The 25,458-nt window shown below is 34.2% G+C and overlaps 1 protein-coding gene across 24 annotated transcripts in view; it reads right to left on the bottom strand.

Annotated features, from left to right (window-relative positions):
- Positions 1-25,458, bottom strand: part of FIP1L1 (factor interacting with PAPOLA and CPSF1) — a 69,256-nt gene that overhangs the window by 40,247 nt on the left and 3,551 nt on the right. For 11 of the 24 annotated variants that reach the window (XM_008572894.1, XM_008572897.1, XM_008572887.1 and 8 more), the window contains 8 exons: positions 23,515-23,572; positions 22,106-22,209; positions 16,896-16,960; positions 16,165-16,272; positions 15,656-15,786; positions 15,300-15,368; positions 8,541-8,650; positions 1,248-1,355 (listed from right to left, as the gene is read on the bottom strand). In XM_008572894.1, the coding sequence (XP_008571116.1) occupies positions 1,248-1,355; positions 8,541-8,650; positions 15,300-15,368; positions 15,656-15,786; positions 16,165-16,272; positions 16,896-16,960; positions 22,106-22,209; positions 23,515-23,572 (753 nt within the window). The remainder of the gene's footprint in view (positions 1-1,247; positions 1,356-8,540; positions 8,651-15,299; positions 15,369-15,655; positions 15,787-16,164; positions 16,273-16,895; positions 16,961-22,105; positions 22,210-23,514; positions 23,573-25,458) is intronic. The other 13 variants (XM_008572912.1, XM_008572906.1, XM_008572903.1 and 10 more) reach the window with 4 other exon arrangements.

Genomic DNA, 25,458 nt, shown 5'->3' on the forward strand with positions numbered 1-25,458 from the left:
CCCGCGCCTCGCTCAGCCAGTGAGCGGGAACCAGTCTGTATGTGGGATCCAAACCCTCGGGCGGGAGCGCCGCCGCGCTTCCCAAGCGGCGCACTATCCAGTGCGCCCCCGGGCCGGCCCTGTAATATCTACTTTTGAGACTGACTAACTTATTCTCTCCTAATTGGAAATCGTATTAAAGCAAGTTCACTAGAAATTCTTTCAACTCATGGGGAATATATAATTAAGACTCCACAGAAAAAGAAATCTGAGAATATCACATTTTGATAGTGTATCCTCCCTTCGCTTTTCTTAACTGTTACAATCAAAGGTATGTGACACTTTACATATTTTTAAATTTTTTAATTAAAATAATTAAAAGCACATTAATATAGCACCCCAGGAAGAAAGCTTAAAATTCCTTAACAACAAAAGCAAAACAAAAACAAGCAAAATTACCCCCACATATACCATAATTATTTAAAACCTCAAGTGGTGTATTAGGAGGGTATCTTAGTCTATATTTCTAAGTCAGGCATAAAAGTATAATCTTTCAGATTGATTACTCTTGACAATGAACTTTCATATCCTAACATACTGGCTTCTCATTATATCCCTTAGGTATAAAGTTATTTCCATTTTTCCAGGCTCAGAGAAATTATAACACCCATCTAAGGTTGGATGATTAGTAAATAAAAGATGTGCAAAACACAATCCAAAATCCTATGGAGGGTAGATAATGAGTAAAAGCATAAAAAGAATAAGGAAAATAATATATACCAGGACAGCTGGTAGACCTCCTTCATGGAATAGCAGGTTTATGCATTGTAGTTGGGTATAAAGACAGGGAAGATTCAGTGGAGTCAAACTTTACAGGTCCTAAATACTGGCTCAGAAGGTTAATTTTATTCAGTAAGCACGGAAAAGCACCTGGGGATTTATTTTATTTTATTTTACAGGAGGTGATATGAGAAAAAAGAATTAACCTGCAGCAAGGGGGAGGAAAAACATTCACTGAGCACCCATCGGTGTAGTTCAGTACAATTTATTATATATTACAAAAGGCCAGAAGAAAGAGTAGCAAGACACCTGCTAGGTCTTGATTCATGAGATAACTAAAAAATCCTCAACTGTACCCTGAAAAAGCATAACATGGGGGGTAAAAATATGGTACAGTCTAATCAAAATTTATTATTTTACTAATAAGACAAAACAACACTGATGAGCTAAACATCCAGGGAGTATCCAATGTTTAAAAATAGCCTTACCTTAGATCAGGTGATTCGGCCCTCCCATATCGATCCTGCCACTTCCCAACGCTTGAATTGGCTTTTCTGGAGGCAGTACTTGTCTGAGACTGAGAAGAGGTGCTGTTTCTGGTGAGATAAATTTTCTATGTTTTTTCTTACATATTGTTGTCTCTAACCCCCCTTGTTCTGTTTTTTTTCCTTGACATGCTTTTTCTAAATCCCTTTAGCATGTTCCTATACTATCATTGTCTTCAAGTCAGAGAAATAATACTTCCTGTGATACTAAGACTACTAGTGGTATTTAAATACAGATGCGTTAACATTTTATTAACTGTAGAATATTTTTAGAAATATTCTCCAACACAGCATGATGTCAAAATGCAAAAATAAGAAAACCAAGGGCTGACTTCAGATTACAATACATTATCAAGAAATAAATTCCTGTGTCTCTACGAATTAATAACATTAATTTCTGCAGTTTCACAAAATCTTATTCAAAATTCCAGTATTTCTTTCCCTATATTCTTTAATACAGATATAAGTATTGTTAGTGCAACCAGTTAACTGCAACACTGACATGTTTCAGAAAAACCTATACTAAATATATATTTTATAAAAATTTCATTTCAAAGTAACAACTTTTTCAAAGTAAAATTCTTAAAAATGTGAATTTTATACCCAGTGACATACTCCATAAAAATTTCAGCTATTTACGCTCTTTCCAGTTCTTTAAAGGACTGATATGCTCTTTCAAAGCAACAGGAAAAATACATATGTTTAAGTATCTGCTTATTCATGTAAAAAGAAATACAAGAAGAATAAACTGGAAGCTAAATAAAATGAAATCTATTACTAACAGGAGTGAAAAAAATAAAGGAAAGAATGACAAATATCTATGTACCTTTGAATAGCCTTGCTTTTAGAACTATGTTAAATGTTTTATATAGGAAAAAAAATCACTAAGCATGGAGAAAAAGAAATGCTAAAATTGGATACAAACAGATACAATGAACCAAATTATATTTTGAATGATTAACCACTCTGAAGGAAACTTTTGAACACAATTTTTTGACTATATACCCTCAGTCGGAAAAAAGAAAAACAAATCTTGAACTCTATATAATAGGTCTGTTTTTTGTAATACTGAGTGTAAAAGCTGTGAATCTATTTTGTGTGTATTTTAAGATTAATCAAATGAGTGTATATATATTGAATTTGTTGGGATCCTGGTTCTCATTGTGAGAAAGGGAGATGCAATATAGAAAAGGGGAAGGGAAATAAGAACCCTGTGGGTGTTGAACTGGAAATAAAAGAAACATGACGACTTCATGACTAAAATTTTATAGAAAGAATATACATATGGCAATTTCATATTGATATTGTTAATTTCTTCCTAGCTAAGCTCTGAAAAGGCCAGGAAATAATGATACCCCAGTACAATGAGCATAGCCAGCACCCTGATCTTAATTTTTAATTACTGTTTCCCACTAAAAAAATTCAGGGTGCCTTGAAATGGCTGCTTCTAAGTAAGAGGCAGGGAAAGTACAAGATAAGAACATATTGGTACATCTTAGTAATGCCAGAGTCAAGAAATCCTCAAAAAAAAAATAATAATGGGACATGTCAAAATGACATAAAAGCCAGTTTGAAGAGGATTCCACTGATTTGGAACAATTTGAACATAAAAATGAATTACAGTATATATAAATCATATATATGGTTTATACACCACATATATAAATAAATTGTATCTATAAGCCACACATACACACTCTGTCACACATAAAATAAGAATTAATGAGTCTAAGTGATAATAAGTAAGTGGGGGTATAGGAAAGCTTATTTTTAAAGTAAAATGCCAACTAATAAATGTTAAGAAAAATAAAAGTTAGATAATCACTATTCTGCGGCCATTATAGTAATAATTGACTACAGTAAAAATCATCAATGGATGCTAAAATGTTTGGAAAGTTTGAAGAGGAACAGAGTATTTATACACAGTCTCCCCACAAATTATTTATTAAATACAAAGGGGAAAACGGTAACTTTATACAGCAGAAACCCAAAGAACATGACCACAACTAAGTGATTAAAGTTATCATCATCACTAACAAAATAATGAGACAAACTGACATCATGTATCCCCAAGCTGATGCACGGAGGAGGGCAGAAGATCACTTATTTCTGCCCTAATTATGAGATTAGAATCTCATAATCTAATCTAATAGGAAAACATCAGGCAAACTCAGATTGAGAGACAATCTATAAAACAACTGGACCATACTCTTCTAAAATTCAACGTCAAGAAACACAAAGAAAGGCTGCGAAGCTGTTCCAGATTTAAGAAGAATAAAGAGGTAAAAGAGTTAAATGAAGGCCAGCTGCCAAAAAAAAAAAAAAAGTAGAGTTAAATGTAATGAATGATCCTGGATTGAATCTTAAATCAGAGAGAAAAAGAAATGCCACAAAGGACATTACTGGGATAACTGGCAAAACTTATGGCCTGCATATTAAATAAAAGTACTGATTCATTAGTAGATTTTGTCTTTGATAACTGTGCCCTATGATTATATAACAATGTCCTTATTCATAGGGAAGACATGCTGATGTATTTATGGGTAAAGGGGCATGAAGCCTACAGTTAACACTGAAATGATTCAGAAAAAAATGTTTTTGAGAAATTATAAAGCAAATATAACAAAATGTTAGTTAAGTGGTGAATCTGGGTGAACAGTATAAGGAAGTTCTATTGTACTTTTCTTGCAACTCTGTAAGTTTGAACTTTGGTCAAAATAAAACATTAAAAAATTGAAAACATATGAAAAGGGTGTAACAGGATTTACATGCGTGGGTTTAGCTTGTGAAAATTTATCAAGCGGTGCATTGATATCACTTTTCTGTATGAGTGTACTTCATAAAAAGTTAATATGAAAACTTTTAAAGATTAAGCAAAACATTCTAATAAATATTAAATATAACATTTTACTTAAGTATGTCAATTTGCCAGGCAGTAAAGAACATTAGAAACCCAGCATTTCTACTGATAAAGTACAAAAAAAAAAAATAACAAAAGTTTTGTGCATATACGTCAACAGCTATCTATACATTAATAAGGCAACCTAAGATTCTAAACAATGGAAATATAGTGCTTAGGTCAGTAGTACAGCTCATTACTCTTAAATATCTGCTGTGCAGCCTCTACTACATCTTAATAAATGACATTACTGTCTCTCCCTAAAGTCAATAAAATTTTACTTTCAACAATGTCTATCCAATCTCCATAAATATAATGAGTAAAACAAACAAACAAAAACCACAAATTTTTTTAGGGAAATATTTCACAATGACAGTGAAGTATCCTTTTGATTAAATGAAGATGAATTCAAAAAACAAACTTTCCTAATGAGTAATGGGTACTGTCCTTCATAAACAAAAGTGACAGTACTGAAATGCTAGGTATGTTTCTATAGGCTGTAGAAGTAACTAATCATTTTTTCTTTAGAAATGATAGACCTGCTAATTTTTACTTTCCAAAAAACAAACTTTCCTAATGAGTAATGGGTACTGTCCTTCATAAACAAAAGTGACAGTACCGAAATGCTAGGTATGTTTCTATAGGCTGTAGAAGTAACTAATCATTTTTTCTTTAGAAATGATAGACCTGCTAATTTTTACTTTCTTTTTTTTTAATATACCTCCTTTTTACGGTCCCTCATCTATCTTTGCCCTCCCACCTCTCTTTATCCATCTCTTCTTACTGTTCCTTCACCTCTCCTTAGATCCATAGTCCATCATTATAATCCCAACCTGAATACACTCTCATATTCCTGGCTCCTCTATCTCTTTTTCACATTTGCCTCGTATAACCTCAGCCCCTGTCAAATCCAACTCTAGTAACTCTTCATGAACACTTGCATACGTGACAAGGGTAAGAGAAACACACTGGAATAAGTTGACTTGTCTCATTTTAAACCCATGGCTATTAACCCCAAGAAAAGTTGAAAATATACAGTAGTACCCTCTTATCGAGGGAGATATGTTCCAGCACCCCCAGGTAATGCCTGAAATTGCAAATAGTACTGAACCCTATATATACTGGTTTTTTTCTCATATGTACATACCTATGATAAAGTTTAACTTATAAATTAGGCACATTCAGAGATTAACAGTAAGTAATAATAAAATAGAATAATTACAACAATATACTGTAATAAAATTATGTGAATGTCGTCTCTGTCTCAAAATATCATCTTCTACTACACAGTGGGTACCTGAAACCACAGAAAATAAAACCATGGATGAGGGGAAATTACTGTACTGTTTCTCTCCTTGTGTCATCAATTGTTCACTCCACTAACTTATTGTCATTAGCACATAAAAAATGCTGTAATTTCTCCCATTCTGAAAAAAAGCCCTCTCTTGATCCCACATTTCCCTCCAGCTACTGTTTTGTAGCCCTACTCTTTCCCCTAGTTTATTCACACATCCCCCAAAGACTTTCTCCTGTCCTCTCATTCAACACCCCTTTCCACTATCATCACTCTCACCAGGTAAGTCTGCGTCTTATTTTGCTGGGAAACATGAAAGCAACCAGAAGAAAACTTTCAGTTGTTCCCATTACCAGCATCTACCCACTCACCTGCACTGGTGTCCTGTATCCTGCCTTCCCTCCCGTTACTATGAACGAATTGTCTGTGGTCCTAGTTAAGGCTAACTCCACCACTTGCATATTACATCCCATCCCCTCTGGCCTTATTAAGGACAATGCTCTACAACTGCCCCTTCTCACTTCTTGCATCATCAGTTTCTGTAGTAACTCATTCCCATAATTATATAAAATGCTATAATTTCTTTCACTTTGAAAAACCTTCTCCTAACCCCACATTTCCCTCCAAATACTGTACATTTCTCTGTCTCCCACAGAAAGAAGAAAATTGTCTTCGACAAATTGCCTGTATTTTCTCTTTTTACTTCCTCTCCTCCCATTCTCTCTTGAACCCATTCCAAAAAGTCTTTTATTTTCTTCACCTTATACCACTAAAAATGATCCTGGTCAGGACTGCCAATGACCTTCCCATTTTAAAATACAATAGTCATTATCAGTCTACTTCTTGACCGATCAACCAGTAATATTTGATAGTTGATGATTCCTCCTTCTTAAAACACATCTTTTTAAAGACATACACTGGGTTTTCTTCCTACTTCACTACTCATTCCTCCTTAGTGGTCTCCTCTTACTGATTCATTCTTATTTTTTCTGACCTACAAATGAGTGCCCCCAGGCTCTGTCTTCTTATCATTTCTCTACCAATACTTACCTCTTTTATGGTCTAATTACATTTCATAGCTTCATTTAAGTACTATTTAACAATGATCATCCTTAATTTATATCTCCAGCCAATACTCTTCCCCTCTACTCCAGATCCATACATCCAACTTCCTACTCAAATTTTCCATTTGTACATCTAGTGGGCATCTCAATTTGTCCTAAGCTAAACTCTTGGTCTTCTCCTCCAAAACCCACTACTGTATTCTTTTCCATTTCAATAAATGGTAAATCCATCATTTAAGTTGAGTTGATCAGAACAAAAACCTTAAACTCATCCTTGACTTTTTCCTCTATGTTCTACGTCCAATCCATTTTGAGATATATCCAGCATCTGACTACTTCTCACTGTCTCCACTACCACCTTGGTACAAGTCACCATTATCTTTTGCCTAGATAATTGCTGCAACCTCCTAACTGACCTCCCTGTTTCCACCCTTAATCACTCTGTAGTCTGTTCTTAGTAAAGCAGTTAAATTGAAAATTTAAAAATCTAAATCATATTATTTCATTGCTCTGCTCAAAATCCAACCATGACTCCCCATTTATTTTACTCATAGGAAAAGCCTAAGCCCTTATAATAGCACAAGCGCCAATATAATCTGGTTCAATTAAAAAAAAAAAAGAAAACCAACAAACGAAAACCAAAAGGCAAAGTACCAAAAAACTGCTATTGATTTTTAAATAGTTTAATCATGATAATAATAAACATCTATAGACCATTTCAAAACAGTACATAAATTAATCCACTTAGTGTAATAACTACACTGTGAGGGTAGTACTATAACTACATTTTACAGATTAGGAAATTGAGGCATAAGGAGAGAATTTGCCCAAGGACACAGAGCTAGTAAGTCACAGAGCCAATATCTGAACATGAAAAGTGTGACTTGAGTCCAAGCTTTTAAAACCACTCTATACTACAGAACACCATAAACTCAATGAATGAAAGTTGACCTCTTAAAAAATGTAAAAACCAAAAGAATACTATATATTACAATGATCAATATTCCTTAGCTATGATAAAGTTTTACCCAAACATTTTCTGAGGTTTCACCTAGTTTAAACAATCACATTTAGGTATGTCTATGACTAACCATAAAAATCCTGGATCACTTTATAACATTTAATTTGTGCTGTAACCTTCAAGAATCTCAATCTTAGAGCTAAACTAGATGCTCCCATAAGGTCTCTTCCTGTATAAGTATATTATGAAATGTAATATCTTGTAATAATACAAAATTGAAAAATAACAAAAAAAAAACTGTATGAAATAAATTTAAACAACACAAAAGGTAAATAATCTGGCTGAGAACTAGTAACAGTTGAGTTATTGACTTGTTTCAGGACCAGACTTAAGTCAACTTTATTTAACACAAGATTAACTGGCTGACATCAAATTTCCCTAGTCATAGCCTATCCTTTACCATTTTCCTGGTAAAGGTGTAACAGGGTAACCATTTGTCACACTTAAGTAAAAAGGACATTTTCCAGCATATTTGCCTTTTACATCTGGTACCTTATGGAATGCAAAGTTAGGTGTTATCACATCAACAAAAGAAAAGAAAGAGTCTTAATTTGAAAATTTTTCCATGCTGAAATTTCTACATCTTTTACTAAAATCGGCAAAACACATTCATGCCAATAGATCTAGACTTAGGAAGTCCAATAAATATATAAGAATAATAAGCACAGAAAACAGCAAGACCACTGTTGTTACTGCCTCTCCTGAATGTCAGATTGTTGTGTCTTTATACATACATGTTAATTATACACCATGCTTCATTTCTTGCTTACCTAGGTTTTCTTAGATGAACCAACACTCAGAAGAGTTTTTCACAAAGAATTTGTTTTGTGCTAAAACAAGGTAGGATGTTCCAGTTTTTTGGTAGAACATTCAGAGCTTTTATACTTAACACAGCACAAATACAATGTAAGATACCAATACCTTATTACAACAATTGAGTTACAACTGTCTAACTAACCTGCTTGGTGGGAGTCCAGTCTTGAACAAAGAAGGAGGAGAAGTAAACTCAGCTTTTGTAGATGGAAGTGCTGTTTCTTTCTCTGAATTTCCAGTTCTTCCCTGCTGTACCTAAAAAAAAAAAAACAAGGTTATTAGCTTATTTAATTTAATAGGATACTCAAACATGATGCACTTAAGATGTTAAAATAAGTCTGTAACATCTGACTTGAAGTTAAATATGAAGAATGTTTTGTTGCTGAATGTTTATTAAAATTTACCTATTTAAGACAGCATTAGGTGAAAGGCGCCAAAGATGGATTATGGGATCAAAATGTTCCAACTATCAAAAAGTTCCCATTAATGCCACTTAGTTGTCTAATAAACTATAACTCTTTGGGACTTTCGTAAACTCCCCCAGATCACCACAAATAAGTCGAAGAGACTTGGTTATGAATTCATGTTTCAGAGCTCAAGAAAGGCCTTGAAGAATTTTTCCCTTATGTGTTCGCCACCGTTATTTGAGAAAACAATCAGCGGCCATTTTAGTCATTCTGACCATTTTATACTCAGACTGTGATTTGTTTTAACACGAATGTGAATAATCTGCTCCTGCACATCTACACCATCTCTACCCTTTTCCCGTCACCATTATCCTGACAGTTTAGTACCACTATACTATCAGTTCAGCAGACCTAGAAGCTTGAAGTCAGTTATCTGTCTTCTTAATACTTCTTCTCCCTCTTTACATTAACTTTCAAACCACATATCTACTTAATTTCTTATCCCTTCTGCTCCTATCAGATCCTTTGATTGTGGTCCAGTCGTACTCCTCTACACCAGTGAAATGCCTTGTTTATGCGTGTTTGCTTTTATACTTACCTTCCTGTCTTAAAATGATCAAATTATTAAATTTAAACAAATAAGTTCAATTTGTCCTACAATCAACTGACACCACACCACATTTTATACCCTATTTTAATTCTACTGCCTCTTCTAAATTCAGCATTGCTCTCCTTCTCCATGAAGCAAAGGCCAAGAGAATCTCAGACTCTTTGACTCTGATATATTTGAACCACTGATTCAATCCAAAAATCATCTATCTCCCAACTAATCATTATGTGAAAAGAAGAAACCCTTGTGTATGTAAGCCATCATAGTCAGATCTTTTACTAATAGTGCCCAACTCAACTTCTAATTGATACCTTCATATAATTAGGGTTTTACATTTTGTCTGAAAATGAGTTCCACTGCTTAAAAAAAAATCCATTTAAAATGCACTGATCCTAATGAGAGATGTTGAGAATCAAGCACTAAGGCAATGGGGATAAAAAAGACAGAAATGGATTTGATAGACGCTTGACAGATAAAACTGACAGGATCTGGTGATAAAGGAAATAAACATGATTTATTCATCAAACATTTATTAAATATCTATTATGTACCAGAAACTGAAGCTACAGAGAGAAACACAACAGAATCCCAGAACTTAGGAAAAAACAGACACACAAACAACTAGACCAATTCAATAAATGCTATGAAAACAATATCTATGGGATAAAAAAAATGCCATGGCAACACAAAAAGAAACACATTACTCTGCCTGGGGATGTCAGGAATATTCAGAGTGGACACTATGGTCCCAACTGCTCCCCCAAATACCAGTAACTTATAACCAACCTCTTATGCGTCTAAAGTTATCATGGCCAAAACAAAACTTCTGATTTCCCCCAAACTGATCCTCTTCAAGTCTTCTCCATATAAATAAATGATACCATCATCTACCAAGTTGCTCAAGGAAAACCAAACAGCCTAGGAATTATCTAATACATGTCAGCATTCAATTTGTCAACTTTACTTTTACAATATATACCAAATTCCATCACTTAACATTATGCCCCCTCCTATAACCCAAGTCAAATCCACCATCACATATCAACTGTTCTGCTAAATTAACTTCTCTCTCCAGTTTTGCTCGTACCTCTCTAAAATTTATCTTGTGTACACAGCCAAAGCAATCTTATTAAAAGTGTAAATCAATTTATATCTCTCCCCTAAACAAAACTCTCCAATAGCTTCCCACTGCAAACAGAATAAAATCAACTTCCTAACATGGCCTACAAAGACTTACATGGTATGGGCCCTGCCTACCTCTCTAAACTTGTTTTCCTCTATTCTTCCCCAACTCATCTCAATTATGCCCAGTCTTTTCTCTTGTTCTTTTTAACGTAAGCTACTCCTTTCTCAGGGTTTTTGTACTAGATGTTCTTTCTGCTTGGAATACTCTCTCCCCACATCTTTTCATGGCCTTCTCCTTCTAATCATGCACGTGCTATTCAACTATCTCCTTGGAGTGGCCTTCCCTGACCATTCCCAGTCTCATTCATGTAGTTATTTTTTATTTTCTTCATAAAATTTCTCAATAGTATGATTATCTGAAGTTATTTATTTTGTTGTATGATTACTGACTGCTGCCACTATAACAAAGGATCTTTGAAGACATGGACTGTGTCCAACATAAATCTGTATTCGAAGTGCCTAAAAAACAGTATCTGGCATGCAATAAGTACTTACTAAATGTTTATTTGATTGACTTTGGGACTCAGCTTAAATGTCACTTCTTCAAAGCCCTCCATTGAACACGGAGTTTATAATCTTTTGCATGATTAATTAATACCTATCATTCCCGTTAAGACAGATAAACTCCAATACTACAAGGTCTATATCTATTATGTCCACCTCCCTTTCCCACCCAAGCCTAACATACTTCCTGGAATAGTCGACACTCAGTTAAAAACTGAGAAGAAGAAAGGGAGGAAGATTGGGAAAAGAAGTGAGAGAGAAAGTAAAAGAGAAAGAGAGAGAACACAGATGGAAGAGTATCTATAATAGGGAGAAAGTTTAAAGCAGGTATCAGAAAGACAGGGTAGATTTTTAAACAAGCAAAAATTGCTTGTGTTTCCTAACTTTTCTTTTTTCCTTAATTTCTTCATGACATAATTGTTACACCAATCAACTCTGAAAATCCTCACCATTCTGGAAACCCTCCTAGTCAATCTGCATTATCATTATCCACTTGTTTGTCTTCAGATGTTGTACTCAGGATTACACAGACTAAAAATTTGTCTAACCAGAACATAATAAGATTATTTCACATGACCTAATATTAAAAAATGACTGTAAAATACTATGACTGATTTTCTAAAAACAAATTCATGTCAGATCTTACAAATCCAAACAAAACTAAACTGAAGTCTGTAACCTTGAGAAGCTAAATATTCACTGTTATACTACTACTGTACCCAAAATTTTGGAGTTATTTTTTTAAATTTCCTTCAGTTGCCCATTATAGCATCATTTATAAAAGTTTAACATTACAAGCAATATAGTATGTAAAAAATTATGGAATACCCAAATAACAGATTATGTAACTATTTAAAATATTTACCAAATAATTTAAATAACCTAGGAAAACACCATATAATGTTAGGGTGAAAAAAGTAAAAGTAGAAAACCATAAATGAATTATCACAATTTTGTCTCAACCCACAAAAACAAAAAAAAATAAGAAGCTACAAAATTTAGGACTTTGAAAGCAGATGAAAAAACAGTAACTATGCAGACCAAAATAAATCTGAATCCTAGAGAAAGCAAAGACATTATTGATTTTCATGGCAAGACTGCAAAAGATTCAGGAATTGACAACTCCAGCTCCCAGAACATTTGAACCAGTTAGGCACATACCCTCTAGGCAGAATACTAGAATGTCTTCTCTGAAAAAATCAGATTACAACAAAAAGAAAAAAAAGCAAAACAACATAAAGATATGGACATCAGTGAAATGTGAAAAATGCCTAGCATTACAGTAAAGCCTACAGTTAACAAGTTCTATTCAAATGCCCAGAACTTCTAATCAACTTTTACTTAGTAGCCCACTCTCATGAGTGTATGGCCAACAATCAACAAACATCTGAGAAAAGTCAAAGTCAGAAGTCACAAATAACAAACAAAAAAATCAACTCAATTTTTCTTGAAAGAAGATTCAAAAACCTAACAGAAAAAAACAACCTATCATTAATATCCTTAGAGAGAGGGAAAAAAGGATACTGCATTACTACATACATGAACTAGAACAGAATGTTACAATTAAACTATAAAGAAAAACTTTCTTGGAAATTAAAAATTTAACAGCAGAAACGAAAAACTGAGTAGAATTGTAGGGCTGAAGAAAACAAAGCGATGGAAAGATAAGAAAATTGGAGGACCAGTGTAAGAGGTCCAATATTTATTTGTCCAGAAGAGAGAAGAAAAAAGAGAAAAAGTAAATTAATAATCGAAGATAATGTCCCAGAATTGAATAATATGTGCTTCTAGATTAAGAGCGTGCAACTGAGTGCTTGGTACAACGGATGAAAATAGACCAAGACACAAAACTGTAAAATTTCAGAACAATGGTGACAAAGCGCATACATTAATTCCAAAGGAAAAAAAAATAACTTATGCATGTGCAGACACATGTGCACATGTGGATATAAAAATATTTTAAGAAAAGGTTGTGGAAATTTTTTCTTATACATCCATGTTACCCATTCTCACTAGTCACTTCTCTCCTGTCCCTCACCCCAAATTACATAATTATACAATTGTTCTTGTACCCAATTAAGTGAGTTTATTTTTATACCCATTAAATTTCATCTTCTTTTATTTTGTTTAGAAAGAAAACCTTATTCATATTAAAGTATATAAAAAGCTGTTACCTCAAGAATGTCAAAATGTTGATAACCACTGAAGCTGTATGATAAGCATTCTAGGGGTTCATTTGTATTATTCTCTCTACTTGTTACTATGTCGAAAATATACACAATGAAAAGTAAAAAAAAGTTATCTTAGAGGTAGATAGGTTGTTTGTCTCTCACTTGACTAAGGATGAAAAATAATTTCTTTGCAGTAGATATAAAAAGAACTTAAATTATGATTGTTAAATCCGTTCCTTCACCCATTCACCATCATGAGTTCAGGCCCTAGTTCATTTCATTCCTACAGTACGACAACAGCTCCCAATCTGGTTTCTGACTCCCTTTTATGCCCACGCCTCTCGCCTCCCTTACGTTCTACAGTCCACCCTCCTGCCATTTCTAGATCTGCACTCCATTCTACTGATCAAGAATTTTCAAATGGCTTCTTATTGCCTACAAAAATGTTTGTAGGCTAGATTAGGATTAAGGGCTTTCTCATAATGGCCCTATTTTCACCATTTCCTACAGACCACAATATACATAAACAAAAAATGTTTGCCACACACATTATTAAAATACACACCCTATTTTCAAATCAGTATTTCTGACTTGTTAATATTTAAGCATATTATCAAGGCAAGAAAACCATTAGACTGCACCTATCAAATTAAAGTCCTTATCTATTCAAAATCAAGTAAATTAGAACGAAACAGTCAATGAACTCCTCTCACATAACCAAAAGAAACTTCAAAATAATTCTTGATAGACAGTAAGTATATAAAATATACATTCATGATGGCTATCTTTAATGAGAGACCAGCCCTTAGGAGTTTCTTTTTGTTGTTTTTAGAAGTCTACAGCAAAAAAATAAAGTAAACAGAAGGGACAGTTTATAATGGCAGTTCTCACTTCTATTGGAAGAAAATAAAAAGCACCACTGCAAATGAAATAGCTCATCAAGACAACTTTTCTATCCACTGTAATCAAGTGTAACAACATATTCAATGCCTAAGTAGACAATATCACCAAAAGAACCTGATGACCATTTAAAATAGGATATCATTACACACTTTCAAAATATTTACAACAGAACAAGAACCAAATACTTACCCATAGTAGGATGTAAATTAAAATTAAATTCTCTATATAGAACTGTGTCCAGCAGAGCAGCTACATCTGCGGATATAGCACATGCATTGCATGAGGCAGTATTTTGGTGGACAGGCTGCAGTCCCAAAAGGGGCACAGAGTTCCATTACCAGCCCACAAAAGTTCCCTGACTATATAACCCAATCTAAAAGTCACACCCAATGTTTATTCCAGTGTCATTCAATTTAAGAATCAAATATTAAGGTAAAGACAGAAGAGAAAACAATCAGGTTTTAAGAAAAGAAGTATGAAAATATAATATTCTTTGGGCTAGGTGTATGATCATACCATTGAATGGAGAAGCCAGAAGTCAGAGTTGATACCCAAGTGGTAATATCAACCTTCAAGTCCCTCAAATAAACCTACTCCTTTTAAGCATTAATTAACAAAATCAATGCCTTTATTCCATTCTGTTGAGTTCTTAGAGACTCTGAGAGAATGCCTGAGATTCTTGAACTACAAGAGACATTACACTAATGATTTCAGCATCATACAGATAATAAGCAGTATGCCACTTCCTTACCGTTTTTTTAAAAAGAAAATTAGAAAAAATACATCACCAATTCTGTTGATAAAAATTAGAGCATCTGCCATGAGAGCTTAACTTGTTGCCAAGAACTTTTACACCCTACAAACAAACATGTGCTATGACTCAAAATCATGACATATAGCAAAGAAGTTTTATTCGGCATTTGTTAGTATAATAGGATATAAATTCACATGCTTGCAAAAGTGAAGATAAAACAACAATCAGCAAATTTGTAAGTCACCAGGAAGCTGAAGGCTTGGAAAAAAGGCAACTATTTCCACTTTAACCTTGTCCCTTGAGTAGTGGCATGGGAGCAGACTCAAGAACAAAAAATGAGAGCAACCAAGGATAATTTACTAAAATTCACCTTAAAAAGATTGAATCTGTCATCTTGGATCTCTGCACCTGGTGTAACTTCCATAGTACAGTCTTCGGCCTAAGTTAAATAACATATTCCCCATTAAGATACAACGTAAGTTTTAATTAATAGGCCATATAAAGACAAACTAGCTGTGGCTAGTCTGTAACTTGAAACTAAGAATATCAGATAATCTTTAATACGAATCTTTGAAAGGGAAGGAAGGGGAAAAAACAAACATGGTAAAGAAAATGAAATTTTTAAACTATCACATAGCATTTAACCACCTTTATAGGGAAAAAGTGATTTATTTGGGGAGTAAAAGTGGGAAAAGGCAGATATATTCTGGAATATTTATTAATTACCGTAATTTTATTTGTAGTAGAGGTAACTGGTATAACTTCAAGTCCCATTCGTATCCTCTTTTGTTTTTCACAGTAAGCTTTCCAGGTATCTTCATTAAATCCATAATTAAAATAATCAGAAAGATCAGCACCTAAAGATGAAACACAATATTTCAACTTTATTTTTATGCAACATCAAAAACATAAACTATAAATATATAGATTCAGAGTTCTATCAGTCTTATCGCCCCTTCTAATTTTACTAGTTCTCAAAATTACCACCATTGCTGGTGGCAAAGACTATAAAAAATTTTGATCAAAATTACTTCCTTTAGAAATGGCATTATAATAAGTAACACGCAAGTCTACATTTATAGTAATGCTAGACCACCAGTAAGAATAATATAAACAATTATTACTCATCATTGGCTTAAGACAATAAAAATGACATTGAAAAAATAATATTCTAAACTGATGCTGACTTCACACTAAAAATCTTTTGAAATTAATATAATCCACAATAATCTTACCAGGTTTACGCCATGGTTTATCTTCAAAAGAATCCAAATCTACCTCCAAGAGTGGAACTCCATTAATGCTTCCAGGTGCATCAAGGTCTACTCCTTTGACTTTTGTTCCTATTTTGTAAAATTACAAAATGGTGAAAAAGCTTCAGTATCAAGAAGCTAGGAGATACCATAAACAAGTGGAAAACATTAACACCTTTTTACTATTCCTGGCACAAAAATGGCAAGGGTCCTAAAGAAAGCATTAGACTAATATTTACCATAAACAAAAGTAGGTGAAGTCCAATTTTATGGTATAACTATAAGATAAACTGGATGGAAAGATTAGGGACCTATTAGTTATAAATAAGGGATTCCTGTACCATTAAGAAGTTGGTAATGTCCACATTTTAAATCACTGCTTTTGTACAGCCAATGAGTGAAAAAAGGTATTTACCTTTTTAAAGAGTTGTAAAATAAACGAGAAAAAAAAAAAAAGAACTATGTGGCCAGCACAGCCTAAAATATATGCTATCTGGCCCTTTACAGAAAGTTTGCCATGACATGCCAGGGTATTTCAAAAAGTTCATGGAAAGATTCATATTATCTTTCAATTCTATTTTTCTACAAGCTTCTTGAATTACCCTCATCTGGTTGAAAACTGTTCTTAAAAAGAGCTATTACAATCTATTTATGACCTATTCAAGATATGTGCCTCATTTTCCTATTGATAACACTGCAAATGCAAATTTTACCTGTAGTTCCATAAACTCTTCCTCCTGTCTTGATGTTAAGATTTACAGGTGCTGTACCATAACTCCTAAAAACAAAATAATAAAAAATTATCCTGACAAACTTAAAGTAAACAAAGCAGTAATATATTCAATTTGTACAAATAAATTATACAACTACATAGAAAATGGATAGACTGACACTGACTTACATTTTATAAAACATTTTCAGTTTTAAAAGTATGTCAATTGCTCAACATAAATTAAAACAAGTATATTTTTAAAAGTTGGAATTGTTTCCATCTCAAAAACCTCTGACACTAAAACAATGTGATAAAGAAAAAAATCTGAAGTCACACCAATTCACATTCAAATACAAGTTCTGACAACTATTAGTTATGTAACTTTGGCCAAGTAACTTAGACCCCATGAGCGCTGTATAAATTTTCTGTAATATGGCTTTACAGATTTTTCTATACAATGCATTCTTGTATATGAGTATGAAAATAAAATACACTAACTAAAATAGACTTCTTAAAAAAAAAAAAGAAATAAAATAGACTTCCATGTTATGGGGAGGTTAGAGAAGAGATCGAGCGGAATGGGTAAAGACCCAGTTCCCACTGAGCAAAAAGATATTAGTAAGACCTCAAGTAATAGATAATGAATCCAATAACATATTTCTCAAATTATACTCATGTTATTTAGTTTGGTTCTTTTCCCTCACAAGTTCAGCCAACTGGACTTATGAAAATTCACTGCTTTTGGTCTGCCCAATAATAATTATTTGTACCCTTTATCTCCAATGTACTAAATCTATGGACTTAGGTTTAGTTATGCTAGCGGTGTCATTTTTCTGTTTTCTCCTTTTAAAAAAATAAGTTCAAATGCAATAAAATATTCAAATAATTGTAGCTTCACTGCTATAAATGCAAAAAGTATAAAGTAGCCCAAATTAAACTGTTACTGTAAAATAGTAATATCATTACCAACTTGAAATGCTTAACCATCTTACAGACTGATTACTTAATAAATATTTATTGAGCACCAAAAATATGTCATATGGTTCTAGGCTAAGGAGAGAGAATGTAGAGCTGGACAAATTTGGCTCCTGGCCTCACGATGCTTACATTTCAACAATTCAAGTTCAGCACAGCAAAAGCAACTTAGGGGTTATCTATATATGATGTACAAAATATCTAGTTTAAAAAATCAAATGTGCAGAAATCAAGGACTGCCTCTAAACTGTCTTCTTACAGTACTGCTACAGGATAAAATGGTATTCATAAAATGCTTAGCCATAAATGTTCAGTAAATGAGCTTCTTTGCTTCCCACTTAGCTACTTTCCATTCCCCACTCTGCCTTTTAAAACATCACTTTTCTTTTTTAAGCCACCAAACCTTTATGTTCATTGTGTGTAGAGAAGTTTGGCTGTGTGGACAATTGCACTTAGGCAAATCTGATATACTGTCCAGAAGACCCCATGAGGGGGTCAGGCCACTCTAGGTGCTAGATCCAGCATACTTGGATTTTATACAGGAACTTGAAAACAAATGTGTTAAATATACTTTTTTTAACTTGCTCCTCCCACATGTACTCAATTAGAAACCTTATAGTCATTAAGTCCTTAATGTACTTCTCCATCCACAACCAAGCAGTTACCCATGTTGTTTACTACTCATTCAAATATACCTTGTTTTCCCATTCATCACTATACTACTGCTGCTGGCCTAGTTTAGATCATCTCACCTGGACAACTACTTCAAGCTATTAGCTAATTTTTCCCCATCTAATCCATCCCAACTACTGCTGCTAGAGTTATATTTTCAAATAATTTGACCGGCCTAAAAGCCTTTTAAGGTTCCACAATGACATTGCAAAAACATCCTAACTCCTTCCATAAGTGACTTCAACCATCCCTTTTCATCTACCTTATCCTCTAGCCATGTAGTTCCTCTAAGGCATGATTCTACGACATCTAAGCACTGCCCTGCCTAAAAATCATCAGTCCTCCTTCTGTATCAAGAATTATTCAAGCAAGTTCAAATACTACCTTTGGGATCATCTCTTCAACACCTGTAGGCTTTGAACAACTCTCAAACCTTTCAAATCACTTTGTACATGTTTCTAGTACAGTACTCACGTTGCATTGAAAATATTTGCTCACATGTCTGTCTTCCTCACTACTTTTAGACAATAAGAACTGTTTTATAATTTTTTGTATTCCTCTCATCAATTAATAACTTCAGAAATCAAAAACTGCTGGTTCCATGCAACTTTACCTAATTAGTTAACTTTATCTTTAGGAAAGGAATATTTTCACGGTGAAATCTTAAAAAGTGTTTTATGGTATCATGGTAAGATGGAAAAATGTAAAAACAACAGACTCAACCAGTGATGGTTTGATATAGCACACTATCTCCGCTACTTAATAAGGTGCTAGACAAATTATGTCTTTAACAAGTGTTTACTGAATAAATGAATGAATCTCACAGAGATAGCTAAGAAACTATTTCCCTATACAAGATAAATTATTTCTACTTGAAGATTTATGTTTCTTCATACCTTATGTATGTATAAAATGAACTTGTAACAAAAACATTTACCTAAAAAAAGAAAATGCTATTTTGTACTTTCTAAAAATTTACAATAAACCTATTTAATATTGTTCCTTGAACACACTTTGTTCTTTAAATATGCTTCTGAAAATGCTGTGAACAAAGTAAATATTTATCAAATTTTATTTTATTCCTGGTTTTCTTTCAGTTTTCAAGGGATATACCTTGAGATATTGAGGTTAAGCAAATTCTACACTCTTCAAAAGGTCTGTTACCTTTGAAATGCATAAAATTCATAAAAGAAAGATGGACTGCGGGCCGAGCCCGTGGCGCACTTGGGAGAGTGCAGCGCTGGGAGCGCAGCAGCACTCCCGCTGCGGGTTCAGATCCTATATAGGGATGACTAGTGCGCTCACAGAGCTCACTGGCTGAGCGCGGTGCGGCCGGTCTCAAAAAGGACAAAAAAAAAAAGGAAGATGGACTGATAAACGGGTAAAGGCATGGATAGAAGGATATATGAGTTAAAGAAAACAGCAAAATGTAAAATGTATAGTCTAGGTGACTTGTAAGCGTTCAGAGGTCAATTCCTTCAAGTTTTTTAAATATTTGAAAAAAATTTTTTTTTCCTTTTTGTCTTTTTTTTTTCGTGTCCAGCAACGGACCGCAACCCTCAGTGTCGCGCCCGTACCGGACCGGGACCGGCAACGGGATCGCAACCCTTGGTGCTGCGTCCACACCTCGCTCAGCCAGTGAGTGGGAACCGGTCTGTATGTGGGATCCGAACCCTCGGCGGGAGCGCCACCGCGCTCCCAAGCGGCGCACTATAGCAGTGCGCCACCGGGCCGGCCCAAATATTTGAAAATTTTTGTAATCAAATGTTGAAGGGAGAGAACCTTCAAAAACAACTGTGCCTTTAACATGCTGTCCATTTACTAGGTAAACATTTACTGAATACTTACTACATGTATGACAAGGTGAAGAACAGGAAAATTCATAAACCATGGTTTCTACTTTAAAAGAGTTTAGAGTCTAAAGGTGATAACATGTACAAACATAACTACAATTCACGAAACTGAAAATTTCTGTAAGAAATAAAGCTCCAATAAAGTACCATGGAAGCTCGTATACATTTAATATTTCCATGCAATTCCTATCAAAAAAATTGGTTACATTAATAATCAAAAAAATCATGATGTTTTAAATTCTTCTATATGTCCTTGCAAATACAAATAATTTGATATATCTACTAAATATGCAATGGTTACTAGTTTTATATAAAACTGTTCCTTTTGCATGATGCACATGTTAAATGTCTACTAGCAGAAAGACCTAGTGGTACTATCTTATAAATGCAACACAAATTATTTATTTTCCCAGGTGGGCATGAGGAGCGCATTAAGAGTATCCACTCCTAAAATGAGTAACTGAGTCTCTCTTGTCTACCTTGCTCGATAAAAAGTTGCTAGGATTAATTACATGGGTAGCTATTTCTACCATGCAAAATTGACTATGACAACTAAATTACTTTTAAGCTTCCTAAAATAAATTACTTGAAAAAACAGCTCTACTGAAGAAATATTCAAAAGTATTTATGTACATATCAGTGGATTCCAGATAAGGTTGCTTAATGAACTATAGTAAAATCAATGTTATTTTATGTTTCCAATGGACAAGCTATAATGACCACATTATACAGCCAATCTGGGGGGGGTTTGTTTCTTTTTTTTAACGTGTGTAGACTTTATTATTATTATTTTATTTATTTTGTGTGTGTGTGTGTGAATCATTTTATTTTCATATTCTCTTTACTGTGATGTTCTAGGACCGAACCTGCCATATCTCCAAGGTACATCTACATTCACTATTAAGCCAAAATGTTACACCGCCAATTTGGAAAACAAAAAAAAATTGACTCTATTCTACTACCATAACAAAATCACAATCCATACTTTAATGCATTCCATTCCAAACTTTCTGTAAGATTCCTTATGTGCCCAATAGTCAATCACAGTCCATTAACTTGGTCCACTTTACAGAATATAAAACATGAGGCCAAGACAATGGCTTAAAAAGCCTATAAGATAATTAACTTAAAAAAAAAACTATAAGGGCCAAGCCCGTGGCACACTTGGGAGAGTGCGGTGCTGGGAGCGCAGCAGCGCTCCCGACCCGGGTTCGGATCCTATATAGGGATGGCCGGCGCTTACTGGCTGAGTGCAGTGCGGCCGGTCTCAAAAACAAAAAAACAAAAAAACAAAAAAAAACTATAAAAAGCAAAAATAAATACTTTTGATATTGTTCTATTGGACATAAACATCAAAAACCTGAACTCAGGTTTGGATAAGTAATACAAAAAAGAATGATACAGAACAAATTGCAATTTAAGGTTTTCTAACTTTAACCAAAGAATTTATAGTACTTAACAGTTTTATAAAAACATCTGAAATTCAGGAATCAAAAATTGCTGTTTCCACGTACCTTTACCTAATTAGTTAACTTAACCGTTAGAACAGAAATGTCTTTCTTCATGGCGAAATTTTAACAGGAGTTCTTTCATATCATGGTGAGATAGACAATATAAAAACAATGGAATCAACCACTAAGAGTTTGATATAAGCCCACTGTCTCTGCTAGGTAGCTTTCACACAATTGTTACTTACTTAAAAATAACTTACCCATACTGTGGTGCTCCGGTTTTAATGTCTCCTATTGTGACATGAACATCATCCTCATCATCATCACTGTCACTATCACTATCATCTTCAGTCTCGGTAACTTTCTACACCAACATAAACCATTATAAAATATATTCAATAATCCATTTCAACATTCAATATTAATAACTAAAAAATGCCACCATCTAGTCTGAGAAAAAAGTTACAAGCTCATAAGGCTGCCACTTATTTCAGCTCTTAACTTTGATGTTTTACACGATAAAAAGGGATAAGTCTATGAATAAAGAAATAAAACCTTTTTCAGTATCATCTTTTGGTAAATGCCAACACATGTATTTTTTTTTTTGTCTTTTTTCGTGACCGGTAAGGGGATCGCAACCCTTGGCTTGGTGTCGCCCGCACCGCGCTCAGCCAGTGAGCGCACCGGCCATTCCTATGTAGGATCCGAACCCGTGGCGGGAGCGTCGCTGCGCTCCCAGCGCTGCACTCTCCCGAGTGCGCCACGGGGTCGGCCCTGTATTTTTTTTTTTTTTTTTTACTTTTTATAACTGCCCCTCCTGAAAAAAAAGTATCTAAGGTAAGGTACTAAGATATCTACAGATAAAATTATAAAAAAATAAGTATCTGAGGAATTCTTGGCAAAAAAGAATATGAAAAAGAGGGAACCAACAGTAAGATTCATGGTGTCATGATTAAAAAGTACCACATAGTAAAAGAACAGCTCAATTTTTCTTGGCATTCATTAACACACAGAAAAGGCCCTGCAAGCAAATAGTTTAAACTTATCTTGTATCTGTGTGAGTAAAAGTGGGGCCACTTATGAAAAGATTTTATTTTGGCTTCAAAAGGCTATTTGGTACTTAACCACTTAACAGTAAATAAGCACATCACCTAGGCAAAATTCTTTTTTGTAGACGTTAAAGCTTGCAGAATAATAATTTCCTTCATTTTACAGGATTAAAATGTACAAATACTCATAAGATCAATGTTCACTTCCCAAAATATCAATTTAGCAGGCCATGGAGTCAGGGACTGTCACATACTCATATATGAAAAAAGCACTGCTAAAAAACCATAACATTCGAGCTCAGGTTATGGGACTTAGTATTTGCTTTGAAAATCAAGCCCACTATGATCTATTCAGTTGATCTGTGACCACTTAGTTCCTTGAAAGCGATAAACATCAAGCCTTTTCACATGCTATATTTCCTCTGAAGTCTCATCTCACTATTTTTTCTTCTTGCTAATTCCTATATATGCTTTTGATGGCACCAGATGAAGTAGATGTGAGAAGGAGCCAGATCACAGAGGACACTGAAGGTCATGTTACATGTCAGCTAAGTGAACTGTGAAGCTACTGATAAAGATTTTAAATAGGTAAGTAACTATATTTCAAAGCCTTATGTTACCGGTTTTGGTACACCATTTTCAGCAGCTTCATCTTCAATTCCAGATGGAGGATTAGCACTACAAAACAACAAAAATAAGTACGTATGTCAGGTATTGCTTTCCAGAAGTACAGATAGATTATACTGGTATTTTTAAGCTATGTCTGACAAACTTTCCTAAAATTATTGTCTTTACTGGATGGTGAGTACAAGGATGGTAAAAAAATTTGCCTATTTTATTCCCTGTTATTCCTAATACCTTGCAAAAAACAGGTACTCAACACTGGAGGTAGAACAAAAATGTCTCCACAATTTTTTAATGATTTAAAATTTAATTGTGGGATATAATTCAAGTTTTTTACATTTTTAAACTATGTCGCACACTTAATCAATTTTACTTATACTAAACATTGATTGAACATCCACTGTGTGCCAGATAGTTATAATTGTAACATATTGTTTTCTCTTTTCCTTGGTGCTCAAGAAACTCAGATTTTTGGGATGATCACGTTAACTGTATTCAGTTAACATATATGCTTCTTCCTGGTTTTGTTTCATCAATCTTATTAGATATGGGTCCTTCATTGTATAAAAAATAAAATTTTAAGCATTAAAAAAATTTGGGCTGGCCCGGTGGCGCACTCAGTAGAGTGCCGCGCTTGGGAGTGCGGCGCTTGGGAGTTTGGCAGCGCTCCCGCTGAGGGTTTGGATCCCATATAGAGACCGGTCTGCTCACTGGTTGAGCGCGGTGCAGGCGCGACACCGAGGGTTGCGATCCCGTTGCCGGTCGCGGTACGGGCGCGACACTGAGGGTTGCGATCCCGTTACCGGTCACGAAAAAAGACAAAAAGGAATAAATAAATAAATAAATAAATAAAAAATTTATCTCCATGCAAGACTGTCCTCCAGTTTGTTGCGATCCCGTTACCGGTCACGAAAAAAGACAAAAAGGAAAAAATAAATAAATAAATAAAAAATTTATCTCCATGCAAGACTGTCCTCCAGTTTGATACTAATAAGGAGATCCAGGCTTAATTTTGATGAATTTTTAAATTAATTACTTTTTTAAGGCCAATTAACACCTGCATTTGTCCTTTCACAACACAACTTATATACAACAATAAAACACTCTCTTTCCCATAAGACTCAAGCATATGGCCATTAACCAACAAATCACACTTCTACCACTATAATGCAATTTTTTAAATATATTTTTAATAATTATAATTTTGACAGTGGAAATTAGCCATCACCTCATTTTACAGATAGGAAAATTAAAGTACAAAGCAATTAACTGGTTTGGCCCAAATCTCAGAATTATTTAGCAGCATTTGTAAGAAAAAAGTCCAGATGTTGACAAAGTTCAGAGTTCTTCTCATTAGATTTCTGCTAATCTCTTCTAAATGTCACTTTCTGTCAAGCACTTTCTATACAAATAGACTCAATCCTTACAGTGGCATTTTATAACACAATCTCCAACTAAAGCAAAACAAAGGATAAAAACTGAAAACATTTAAATTTTCATTGTTCTGCTTGCCTTAAGGAAATATGTAACTATAACTCTTCAGTATATTTACTTCCTGCTTAAATAAGCTTATAGGTAGCCAAAAACAAATTCTGCTCGCTTTTTATGTCACAAAATAGTATTCTATGTTTAGACAAAACTTGGACAGATAACACATGACAAAAATGGAGGCAGTGTAATACAACATTTAAGAAGAACAGAGGCTTCAGCAATGAATCAGGCACAAAGAAGCTGGGGCAAATTCTAATAGGGATTCAGGTAGGGCAATGCAATGATGTACCAAGCTAGATACTACTATGTTTTGGCAGAGCTCCTTTCCCCAACAGACGTACTCTTTTAGAAGTTTTAATTCTCTATCACCATTAAAATATTAGAAATGTAGGGCCAAGCCCGTGGCGCACTCGGGAGAGTGCGGCGCTGGGAGCGCAGCAGCGCTCCCG

The sequence above is a fragment of the Galeopterus variegatus genome, unplaced genomic scaffold (genome assembly GCF_000696425.1).
Source record: "Galeopterus variegatus unplaced genomic scaffold, G_variegatus-3.0.2 Scaffold846, whole genome shotgun sequence".
Lineage (NCBI taxonomy): Eukaryota > Metazoa > Chordata > Mammalia > Dermoptera > Cynocephalidae > Galeopterus > Galeopterus variegatus.